The sequence below is a fragment of the Microtus ochrogaster genome, unplaced genomic scaffold (genome assembly GCF_000317375.1).
Source record: "Microtus ochrogaster isolate Prairie Vole_2 unplaced genomic scaffold, MicOch1.0 UNK127, whole genome shotgun sequence".
Taxonomy (NCBI): domain Eukaryota; kingdom Metazoa; phylum Chordata; class Mammalia; order Rodentia; family Cricetidae; genus Microtus; species Microtus ochrogaster.
Genome location: NW_004949225.1, coordinates 618,617 through 631,709, shown reverse-complemented (window position 1 = coordinate 631,709; position 13,093 = coordinate 618,617). Strand labels below are relative to the sequence as shown.

At 43.6% G+C, this 13,093-nt stretch overlaps 1 protein-coding gene across 2 annotated transcripts in view; it reads right to left on the bottom strand.

Moving 5' to 3' along the window:
• Positions 1-13,093, bottom strand: part of Srgap1 (SLIT-ROBO Rho GTPase activating protein 1) — a 285,799-nt gene that overhangs the window by 11,132 nt on the left and 261,574 nt on the right. For both annotated transcript variants that reach the window (XM_026778325.1, XM_026778323.1), the window contains exons 18-19: positions 9,299-9,378; positions 1,256-1,436 (exon numbers count right to left, since the gene is read on the bottom strand). In XM_026778325.1, the coding sequence (XP_026634126.1) occupies positions 1,256-1,436; positions 9,299-9,378 (261 nt within the window). The remainder of the gene's footprint in view (positions 1-1,255; positions 1,437-9,298; positions 9,379-13,093) is intronic.

Here is a 13,093-nt window from a genome sequence, read left to right as displayed (position 1 = left end):
TCTCTCTTTCTCATCTGTCTGTCTCCTATCTCACCTGGATTCTGGATTTGGTTCCTGTTCTCTGTTCATGCAGAGGACTGTGATCTATGAGTCCCCCCAAACAAAGATCCCCCTTATTATACTCAATTCTGAGCTAGTGTGTGATTACTTTATTCACATTCTCCTTCATGTGTGTGAGTTTGCATATATACAGTATGTACACTATGGATAATGGGCTTCTCTGTTTAGTAATTTAGATACACATGTTTAATCAATTGCCATATACACACTTTCTTGTTTCTAAAGCTGTGTACGTCACTAAGCATGTCTACTCACTTTATAGAGTGTATTTCTCTTTTTCCTGAACAGTTACTTGGAATTGGTAATGAACAGTGAAGCAGCACACTCAGGAAACAGGGCTCCACTCATCCACTGTTTGTAAGCTGTTTCTTCACTTACGCCACCTCCTCCTCACGTCTTTAAACAGGCTGGAAGTTTTAGAGCTTTCTCATAGGTGAAACTGAGAGCATTTGCAAAAGCCTAGATGACTGAGATGATCCCCTTCAACTGTAAGCCTGCAGCCTCCCTTTTGGGTTCGGGCAGGATGGGAGGTGGTGGTTGAAACAGCCAGATAGCAAGAGAAGCATCACCGCGGCAATGCTAATGTCAAAAGTCACTTTCTGCAGAGGCTAGCCTTCTGAGACACCATCAAAAGATGTCTCCCACCAGCTCTTGCTTCAGTTTGGTAAATGAACAGTTGCTGGTTCTAAGCCATCAGCAGCTAGCACGCAGTATAATCCTGAGGTCTGGGATTACAGCATCACTCCCAAGCCTGGCTTGTGGGTGTGTGCTGGAGATGGGATCCATGGCTTTGTGCGTGCTAGGCAAAGCAGTCTAACAGCTGACTGGCTCTATCTTGGTTTCTTTGAGTACATTTCCTAAAGCTTTGCCAATTTGAGAGTAGATTTTCAAGGACAAGAGAGAAATCTACCAAATAAGCTATACACAGTGATTATTTAATCATTTAGCATTAAAGTTACCAGGAAGGTGAAAAACTGCCCAGTGTAGTTGTTTATTATTATTATTATTGTTGTTGTTGTTATTATTATTATTATTATATTGCTCAAGTCAACTTAAGAATAATATCTGGGAGCTAGTGGGCTGAAGCTCAGCAACTGAACACTTTTAGCATATGCAAGACCCTAGACTGAATTCCTAGCTTTTTCCATTCCGGCAAAAACCTTTACTCTGACCACTGAAAAGTGAGACCACTCACATGTCCTGCACCACGATGTACTGATGAGGGACGAGACCATCAATGCCATTGTGTCTGCCTTCCCACCAGTCCTCAGAGGCACGATGATACAGCAGGAGGGACGCACCCTTCTTGAAGGACAGCTCTCTAGCAGACCGCCCGACATAGTCAAACTTGGCGATTGCTTCAATTGGCTCACACTCTACAGAAAAACGACAGAAAATGCAGAGGGACGGGGAAGTCAGGAAGGCAAGTCACATTCTCTGAATGGGCAACACGAGGCTTTACAAACAGGCTGAATGGGGCAACCATCAAGCGAGAGGCAGTAAGAGGCAACAGGGGAGAGAGAGACAGAGACAGAGAGGGAGAGAGACCTCTAGCTGTCATCTGTTTCAGTTTTCCAGGCAAAGAAAAATTATACACTAGATCTTAATTTCCTCAACTCCTTATATGAGATACAATGACAGTATAATAAAAAGATTCTGACTTTGCAGGATGATATATAAGCCTCTCCTTGGTTGTAAGATTCTCCGCAGTTGTTCTAACCTTCCTTTGACATTGATGGAGCATCTCTGCAACATGTTAGTTGCGTTTACAACAGCAGAAAACACGATTCCGGCAAGCAGGCTTTATTACTTTTTTTTTTTAAAAAGATACAGAAAATCAACATGATAAATGCTATTTAAATAAATTTATTCTCCTCATGAACTCTTTTTTGGGGGGACATATGAAATCTCAAAATCAACATTAAAGCTCAGGAAAACTTTCTTTCACTCCATAAAAATTTTAGATTTAATTATGAAACATTCATACAGTAAATGACCTACTCGAAGTGATAGATCAGATCCAAAAACTGTTTTCTGGGGATCAAGAGATATTGGTGGGAGAGACTATGATAAATTTAAAAAGTCAGAGCTCAAAAGAGTGCAGGTTGTACAGTACCATTCATGCAAATGACATAATGGTAGAGATGCAGTCGATTAGTGGTTGCCATGGGCTGCGGTAGGTGAGGTGATGGAGGAAGTGGTTGTGGCTATAAAGGGGAGCACATGTTTCCTGTTAATGTAAGCCTTCTTTATGTTGCCTGTGATTGTGGTCACATAAATCCACACATGTGATAAACGACAGCACTAAGTGAACCCCCACACAGGTGCAATACGAATATGGTCAATGACCTATGTTGACATCAGCTTTCTGGCTGTGGCATTTTATCATAGGTATGCATATAGGATATTACCAGTGGGGGAAACTGAGAGACGCATATACGTATCTCTCTGTGTTCTTTCTTACCACTGCAAACAAATCTGAAGTCTTGGTGGTGGTGGGGGAACCATTACACTTTGGGCTTCGGACTAGAATAGAGCTCTGACTTGTGATTAAATATTAAGAGGAAAGGAGGAGAAACCCCACTAACTCAAACCCCTATAAAGGGTGCTTTGTGATCTGTCCCACTTCAGAAATGTCCTCCCTTCACAGCCTTTCTCCTCCTCTCCCACCAGCCCCTCATTCTTGTCCATGCTGTCCAACAGACGGGAGTGGCCGTCTAATGAAATATAATATAAAATAATAATTATATATAATATAATATAAAAGAATAAGTGGAAATGAAAAATGTAAGGAGTGTATGCTTATAGAATACAAGCTTACAGGATCATCTGTGTAATGAATGCAAGGAGTGTATGTTTACAGAACATAAGCTTATAGGAGCATCTGTGTAAGGAGTGATGCCTCATTTGCTAAAACCTGGGCATGCGTTAGTTTCAAAATATTCTAGAATATGCAGGCAATGTGGTGGAGGAAAGCCTTCCATCTCTCAACAGTCCAGGAAATAGCTTTCTATTTATTGTGATAATGAATCTACTCATTTGAAAGAGCTTATTCATCCCTGTGTTTGCCGCAGCGTCAGTTCTACAATGTGAGAAATCTTGGGATAAAGAAAGCCAGGCTTCTCTCTCACTTGACAAATTCAAAATTCTCTGGGACATATAAGGCAGAAGCAAGGACACCAATGAACATCGAAAACCTTCATGTCAAGGGCTTGGGTCAACTACAGCAAATCATCTCAAGACCATGTTTGAGGTGAATATTATATCACAATACTCATAACACTAGGCCGTGCGTGGAAAAAGGTGTAAGAACATTCAGAACAACAATATAAGTCTTTTTAGTAACTAGGTAAAACTTTTATATCAGATGTTCCTGCTTAGGGTTGATTGTGAAATGTTCCCATGGCCCATAGTTTTAATGGTTAGTCCATAGTTGTGTGTCACTGTTTTGGGACACTGTTCTTTCTTTAATAGAAGAAGTTTCTGGATATGGTGCCTGCCTGGCAGATGTTGACAGGGCAGGGCTAGGAAGATAGAGGTAGGTGAAATTATAGTCAAATTCTCTGCTACCTGAATACCAGAGTAACCAGATCCCTGTCACTCATGCTGCCTCCCTGAATACCAGGGTAACCAGATCCCTGTCACTCATGCTGCCTCCCTGAATACCAGGGTAACCAGATACCTGTCACTCATGCTGCCTCCCTGAATACCAGGGTAACCAGATGCATGTCACTCATGCTGCTGCCCTGTCTTCCCCACCACGATGGACCACATCTCCTGAACTATGAGCTAAAACAAACTTCTCCTTCCTCAAGTTGTAGAGAAAAGTAAACAGCTTATCACATCAAGTCACGCCTTATTAAACCTACTCAAGTGGAAGCACTATTAAATATTTAATAATGGAGAGGAGAGGACTTCCCATTTAAACGGAATGGCCCTTTGTTCCAAATTTCCAGAGAAAGCATCAATCCTGGTTGATCTGGGATGATGAGATATGAAAATCCACACTCCAGTTTTCCCCAGAGGATGGAAACAAATCTGTTCACGGAGTGAAGACATGCTAATTTATTAAAAGTAACTTCACCACACAGGATTTGCCAACTCTTGTGTCAACATACCCTTATATTTATATTTTTAATTAAAAAATGAAAAGCTATCATCGGAGGATGGGATATATAATCTATGCACAGTGTGTCAAGGAGAAAGTTAAAGGGACTCAGTATGTCTCTTCTGTGCATGCAGTGTTACGATGTTAATGCTGGTCAAAAGCTACCGAGAACAAAATATACATTGCATACACAAATAATTTCAGAATCACAACTCTGTGATTGTCACATCTTTTTATCATGGCTTATTTCACATAACAGGATTATCAGCTTCACTAAATTTACTGAACCGTGAGGCAGGTTGTGCAAGAATGACCGCAAGTGTCAGAAGACCATTTTATTGGTGACCCTAGTGTATCAACAAGTAATTTTCAGCAATTTCATTATTTTGACTCTTTATCCTCTCTTGGGAGCCATTTCACAGTCAAGTGCCAATCAATATGCTATTTACAGTCACCTTAGTCTGGGCATTGCATGGCAATCAATCCCAGGGCATGGGGAGCCATGGCGCTTTCATACAGAGAGTCTTCTGGTCCTTTCGGGTCCTGGAGGACTTCTCAGAATGCTGACATCAATACCAATAATAGCAAGGGCGTAATGTGATTACTTAACGCTTCTGCAAGGCCCTGCTAACCGGGCAAAGGAGAAGCGGACTCAGCGGAGTGGCTGCCTGGACGATCTGGTACTATCAAGTCCAATGTTCCTGTTGGAAGTTTAGTGTGATGTATAATGTTGCACCTTCTCTTGGGAACTTTATTATCCCTAATACGCGTCCTTCTAGATTTGTTATCTATTACCCTTGCGGAGGTGAGCTTTGTTCTGTGACAGCCTGTCTTAAAAACAGAACTTGGTCTCTGTAGTGATACCGTGATAGAGAAAAGAAAACACACTGTTTGGTGGTCAAAAAGGCCATTCATTTAGCTACAATTCCAGTTAATTCAGCTACGGAACTTGGAAGGGTGTGGCTGTGGGTAAGAACATGTTCTTTGAAAGCAATGCTTTTCTTTCCTGCAAAAGGGGTGGCCATGATCAAAATGAGATCTACACTGTTGCATGTTCAACAAAGACTCTCTCTTGTAGTCAAGGGGCAGACATTTGACATTTGGTAGGTGAGGAGAGAGGAGGAGGGGTTTTGCCTAAGCTTTTCCTCCACAATAGAAAGCAAAGGAACATTCAGAAGTCAGCAGGAAAAAAAAAGGAATGAACACAGAGAGAAACAGATAAACCTAGGGTGAGGAAAAGGATGGTATCAGAGGTAGGGACTCAGAAATGTTCAGAAACATCTTAGAAATATGAGCTCTCACTAAAAAGAATGATCTTTCAGCCCAGAAAATGCCATTTCATCCCACTTTCAAAAGGAGCAAAGGTTTATGGCCCACTCCATGAGACAGACTTGGGTCTGACACTGCTCCTGTGGCCAAAGAGCCTGAAACTGGACAAGGGAAATGGACCCGAGGGCCAAGCAAACACTACTGCTCTCCTGAAGGAGTAAAATCGCTCGTAATGACATTCTGCTGCACCCACAGATCAGGGCCGTGCTTGGCCATCCTCAGAGAAGCTTCCTCCCGCAGGGGATGAGAACAGAAACAGAGACCCAGAGATACTGCCAGACGATATCTGAGAAACCTTGGGGCACTCATCTCTAAATGTGACGTCTCCATCAAATCCCTCTCCTCGGCACTTGTGAACCCTTCAGAAGCGGAAGTGGAAAGGGTGTAAGAGCCAGAGGGGGGATGGAGGACACTAGGAAATCAGCGTCGTCTGGACACTACAGGACTGACACACACAAGAACTCACAGAGACTGTGGCAGCACGCACAGGTCCAGGTCAGATGAGAGGGGAAGTGGGCACAAGCCCCATTCCTCACCCAGAACCTATCTCCAATTGACAATTTACAAGGGAAGAATTAGTTTTCCCCAAGAGTCTCACTGGGCATACAAACCACACTTAAGGGCAGGATTCATGCCTTGCAGTAGATAGTGAACACAAAATAAAACTCAGTGGGATTTTTGGAGGTTCCTTTTGTTTCCTATTGCTTTGTTTGGGCATTTTCACCTTGCTGGTTTTTTGTTTATATGCTATGGTTTCCAATTTTATGTTTTTATGGGTTTTGTGTATGTGTTTCTCACGCTTTGACTTTTTTTGTTTTATTTTGTCTTCTAATGAGACACACAAAGGCATAAAGTGGGAAGGTGAGGATGGGGGAGGAGAGCAGGGAGGGGAAACCATGATCAGATACACTGTATGAAAAAATTCATTTCCAATAAAAAGGAACACAATGAATTTTTTTTCTTTCTCAGCAGATAATCAACCCAGCACTAAAGGCCCTAGTTACTCTCCTGCTAAAACTCCAGCTTTTACAGTTACAGTCCTAAGCCATCAGTCGGGAGGGAGAATCAAAAGCCAGAATGAGAACCAGGGACGTGACTGGACATGTGAGCCATCACGTGTAGATCTCTGTTGGTCTTCAAGGAACTCAAGACTAGGATCTGATTGACATGGGCAACCTGGGTGTCCTCCCACCCTACCAAAAGAGCTGTCCTCTTCATGTCCTAACGAACCTTAGGGTGACATCCTGGAACCCCCACTGTCTTGCAACTCTTTCTGCAGGCCATTACCATCTCCCTCACTGTACACCTCTGCCCCACCGTCCTCAGGGAAGAACCGTCTCAAGGCTTTGGTACACACCATCTCTGAGACTCCCAAGTGTGCTTAGGCTGGTTTGGAAACTCATAACACCTGGGATGTGGAAACCTTCAAGCTAAAAATGGACATCGTATGCTGTGCCTCTGGGAGGAATAGATGAAGGATTCATCGGAGGAGGCTATCTTCATGAGGCCAAAGTTCTAAGACACACATCAAAAATCTATATGCGCACTAGACAACAAAACCTAATAAGTGAGCGCTAACGGAAGGTTCGGAAACTGTGTCAGAATTATCAGACATGTAATGTGAACTAGTGGAAAAATCTGATATTTAGGAGTAAAGACAAGGAGCTAAAACAGAAAAAAACCACAAACAAAACAAAACCCCTAACGACCAAGCAGCAGAAGTGTTAAGTACACCAGGCAGACTGCAAAGGAATAAAAACAGAAGAGTTCAGTGGGTGAAAGGAGAATTGCACAGCTAGAGAGGCTCCCAGAAAACTCACATTATGTATTCAAGGACACGGTGGTGATGCTGACAATCCCAGCTCTCCAAGGCAGGCTGGGAGGAGTTTAAGTTTATAGTAGGTCTGTACCATACAGCAACACTCTGCCCTTTGTTTCATTTCATTTTGTTTTGAGTTAAGAGTTTCTCTGTGTAGTCCTAGCTGTCCTGGAACTCGCTCTGTATGTAGACCAGGCTGGCCTTGAACTCACAGAGATCCGTCTACCTCTGCCTGCCGAGTTCTGGGATTAATAATGGCTTACACCATCATTGCCTGGCAAGACCCTGTCTCAACAACAACAACAACAACAAAAACAACAACAAGAAAACTTCCCAAAGACTGGTGGTCAAACACTTTTTCACATGAAGAAAAGTCATGGGCCCAACCTTAGTACCATAGAGAAAAGTGTTAAAAATTAAGGCTAAGCACTCAACTGTAAAAGTCAGAAAAAGAAATGGTCTCTTAAAAGAACATCTTGGAATTAATTTGGAGATACCAAACAATTGGAAATATGCTCATGGGCCGAGCTATAAAGAGTGTAGAACGGCAGCTCTCTCCGTGTCAACATCTGTAAAACAAGGGCAGCTGTGGCTCGCCTCTCTGCAGGGTTTTACATATTAAACCCTTTTTAAGTGTTTGAAAAACAGAGCCTAAAATTGAAGTAGAATGGGAAAGGATCAAGAGCAGGAAAAAGGACAAAGTCTGAGATCTTGCTCTGCTTTCTGTTCTGGTTAATTAAAAGGTCTCACGTGAAGACAGTGGTCGAGGTAGGCCAGTGGAAAGGACAGAACACAGGAGCCTTCACACATAGAAGAAACCTGGTTTATAATGCCGTGAAAGGCCAGCTGGCATGGGGACAGGTGTGACAGCTATGTCTCCATGGGCAGGAAAAGTAAATGATCCCTACCTCATATCATAATCTCCATAAGAATAAGAACTATATGAAAAACCAATTTTTGAAGGAATTAAAAGAGAATACAAGACCATAGAGGACGTAGCAAATGGCTAACACCATTATCACCAAGGATGGGAAAATCAAAACCACAGTGAGTTACTCCTGATGCTGTGAGGAGGGCTCCCTGCTAAAGACAACAATGTCAAGGGCTGGAGGCAGGCGAACCCTCTGCATTCATCCTGTCGGTGGGTCTACACAAATGGTACGGATGCTATGGAACATGGAATGGGGAGCAGGTCCTTAAAAATTAGAGCGATTATACGACCTAGAATTCAGATGCTTATCCAAAAGAACTGAAACTGGAATCCCAAAGAGGTCCCTGCAGCACTTGTCACCAGAAAGAAGACGTGGAGACAGTTCCCAGAAGAAGACGGATGGATAAAGAGAGTGAAATGGACGCACAAAGGATGCTGGGCAGGCTTTCTGAAGAAGAAAGTACTCCAACATGTGGCAACATGGGAGGACCTGAAGTAAGCAATAAGCTAGTCTACTGCATGGCTCCACTTATATCAAGAGCCTAAAAGGGTCACATTCATAGAGTCAAAGGGTATGGAGGTTGCTGAGGGCTGGGGAGAGGTGACAAAGGGAGTCACCCTTCAGTAGGAACACAGTTTCTGTCAGGCAAGGTGGACATGCCCTAGAGATCTGGTGTGCAGTGCCGGTCTTTGGTCACAAGAACACGTATGGTGTATTCAAACTCCGTGAGGAGGGAGTCTGTTACTATGAAAGGTAAGGACTGTTTTCTTTTGTTCAGGGGTTAGAAGGATTTCTTAACGTTGACCCAGCATGAAAAACAAAACACGGAAGACCAATAAAACCCTCCTGCCTTCAAACAAGCACACAAAAAGATAAACTTCGGAGCAGAGAAGACATTTGGAAGGCACAGAACCAGTTCTGATATACAACACAAGAAAAAAAAGAATACCAAGCTGAATCGCACTAAATCAAATAAGAGAAGCCTGGAAACTTTACTGTTCCGACAAAAAAAACAAAAGCAACCCACAGTAGCCCCAGCGGGGGACTTACCGTCTTCACTGGTGTGGGGCTCGGTGCCGGCGTCCTGGTCCACTTCCTCCAGTGTACCATGCTCACTGTATGGGCTGTCGCTGTTGGGTAAAAATGCATATGAAACCAGAGTGCTGTTCTCTAAATGAGAAATTAAGACAGCAAGGAAAACACAAGACTCCTAGTGCAGAAACATGCCCGGATAATCCGACCACAAAATGCCAGAGCCTCCATTAATTATCACCTGGCTCTGTGGGTGCGCATGCGGACACGTATGTGTATGACAGGTATCATAAGTCAGCATCGAAGTTGGGGAGCTCTAGAATAACCTAAGTGACCGGACTTGGGGGGAGCCTGTGAGGGACTCTCTGGTTAGGCGAGGTCAGGTGGGAAGACCCACCCGAGGAGTGGGGTCCTGGAGGGCAGAAAAGGAGGATGGTAGTCCCTTTAAGGCTTCCTGAGTGCTGATGTGTTCTGAGCAGCTGGCTCACACCTCTGCTGCCATGATGGACTACACCCCAGAACTGTGCCTCTGCTGCTGTGATCGATGGGCTGTACCCCGGAACTGTCCTCTGCTGCTGTGATGGACTGTACCCCGGAACTGTCCTCTGCTGCCGTGATGGACTGTACCCCAGAACTGTCCTCTGCTGCCGTGATGGACTGTACCCCAGAACTGTCCTCTGCTGCTGTGATCAATGGACTGTACCCCGGAACTGTCCTCTGCTGCTGTGATGGACTGTACCTCAGAACTGTCCTCTGCTGCTGTGATGGACTGTACCCCGGAACTGTGCCTCTGATGCCGTGATGGACTGTACCCCGGAACTGTGCCTCTGATGCCGTGATAGACTGTACCCCAGAACTGTCCTCTGCTGCTGTGATGGACTGTACCCCGGAACTGTCCTCTGCTGCTGTGATGGACTGTATCCCGGAACTAAGCCTCTGCTGCTGTGATCGATGGACTACACTCTGGAACTGAGCCTCTGCTGCCACGATCAACACCCCAGAATTGTGAGGCAGAACAAACCCTTTTACCCTCAAGTTGCTTTTGTCTGTATTTTACCACAGCAACAGGAAAAGTAACTAAAACTTTTTTGTACGTATACATATGTGTATGTACATGTGGGTTTGCATGTATTTGTGTGCATGTATGTGTGTGAGTATACATGTGTATATGTGTGCATGTAGAGATGCATGCATATGTATATACATGCATGTGTGTATATATGTGTGTGCACATGTGTGTTTGTACATGTGTAGGTGCATGTATGTGTGTGTGTAGGATGTATGTGTATTGTATCTTTTACAATACTATTATGACAGAAATTTACTTACAGAAAACCAAAAGTATTACAAATAATTTCTACTTAAATAAATATAGATTAGTTGATTTCAGGCAGAATATGTTTGCTTATTGCTCAACAGACTGGGAAGTTTTTGCAAGTTCATCATTTTACCTACATATAAATTGAGAGTCCTTCGGCATCTGTGGGGTGATTGTCGCATCTTTTCTGTTACCAGTTCACATGCAATTATTTCATTTCTGCATGAGAAGCACGATGTTTGCTATCCTGCTTTGCAACTTTAACATTGCTACCACTATTTGCCTTCCACTGTTTGCTAATAAAAGGTACTGGCCACGAATACCAGCCCAGTGTCACTCTAAAACCTCCTTTACAGAACTGGGGGCAGGGGAAACTGCTATATTCCTGATTTTGTGTTTAGAAAGAGTGGCACTGGACTGGGGAGATGGTCTAGTGGGTAAAAGTGCTTGCCGCCTAAGCATGAGGACCTGGGTTTGAATCCCCAGCACCCACCAAGGCCGTGTGTTCCTGCAGCCCAGTGCCAGGAGGCCAGATGGGGCTGACCACCATCCTAGCTCCAGGTCAGAGAGACCTGTTTCAGGAGTGAGGTGGAGCGTGACACCTGAGGTCCTTTTCACACACAAGTATAACACACACACACACAGGTTCCCATGGAAACACTGTGTAACACATACTTGTATAACATGCACACAGTTTCCCATGGAAACACTGTAAACAGAACGTTCTCTAGTCCATGCTACCGGCTACAAGGCCATTTCAAAGGCCTTTTTTGGCAAAAGCAGCAGCAACCACGCTCTGGATCCAGTCCGCACACACCTTGTCTTTTTGACACAATAGAGAAGGCGGCAGCAGATCGTACTTACAACAGCCCTACACCTGGGGGAGTGCCGAGCATAGCTCCCACACTGGCCTCAAAGTAAATAAGACTGAAAATGAAGCTATGTGTCTCGGCATGATTGGATTCGTTCACTTACTTTCCCAGAGGAAGACTTTAGTTGGCACCTGTCATACACATGCCCGTCAATATTGCTGAATTAAATTCCATGTGTAACATTGCCGCTACGGCACAGAACATGCTTGGCTCCTAATTATGAAAGTAGTACTTCTGGAAATAGCAACACCCAATTTTCTTTTTTTCCTTTTTTTTTTTTTTTTGACAGGGTTTCTCTGTAGTTTTTGGAGCCTGTCCTGGAACTAGCTCTTGTAGACCAGGCTGGCCTCAAACTCACAGAGATCTACCTGCCTCTGTCTCCCAAGTGCTGGGATCAAAGGTGTGTGCCACCACTGTCCGGCTTTAATTTTTTTAACACCCAGTTTTCTTAACCACCACACTGCGTATGACTTAATTGGGGGGAAAGAAGCATTTTCTGTTATTTTCTTATCTCTTAGGTACTTGTTCCACATCTCCGCAGTCTGGGTAAGGAAATGGGACTCAGGGGTCTCTTGAGAAGGGTGCAGAATAAAGAATGTAGGTGTTTCTCCTTCAGAGCTACCCTGGGAAGACTCGCGTGTTTTGGAACCAGATGCATCGCTGTTATGATTCCACTGAGTCCTCCAAAATTCATGCATTGGAATTGGAACCCCCAATTCCCACGTGGATATTCTCAAATGGGTCCAAGTGGGGAAATTCAAGGGCGCCAAGGTCATGGAAGGGTCACAGAGTCCTGAGCATGCTCTGTTCTCGTCCTCATCATTTGATACTGTCTACCTTGTTAGAGAACAGGAAGGTCTCCCTATGAGACCTCCTAGCCTCTGTAACTGTGAGAAGTTCCTTCTTTCTAAATGACGCAGCCTGTGGTACTCTATCACAGTAACGTAGAATAGACCAAGATCCCTGGGCTGTTCCCAGTTACTATTAAATACTATCAATACTAAATATTAACCTTTGGGTGTACTCATTGACCTCTTATTTTGAAGAGTATTCATGGTAAATAAACCACCGAGAAACAAGTGCCCTGACTAGCCGGCATAGCAGAGGGCCTGAAGGCTGGAGCCTTCTTTTGTTATTGATGATTTATAGAAAAATGACTGAAACACACATATCAATAATCAAATACCGAGCACAGACATTTTAAGATTTCTGCCCTTTAGAGTTACTCAATTGACTCCACTCTTACTCATGTACTTGGTTGGGAAGTGACACCATGTTAAAATTTTTTAGTCTCAAAACATACTACTATATACTTGTTCATAATGACCCATACTACTATAAGACTTACTTGTAAAAGTGAAAATGAAAATCAATAAGAAAAAAATGTATTTGATTGATGGAGCTCCCACGAAAAGAGAGTATCAAGATATTTGTCCTGTAATCAACCTATCTGATTAGGCTGGGGACACAGATTAGGCCATGCACACACAAGGTGTCTGATCCCTGGCACTGAGAAACCAAAACCCAGACCCAAATAAAACCCAAGAATGGAAATAAAGTCTGTTAATTCAGTCAGTCATCATTTCTTGATTTAGTATAGTACTAAAAATTAATCTCTCCCTG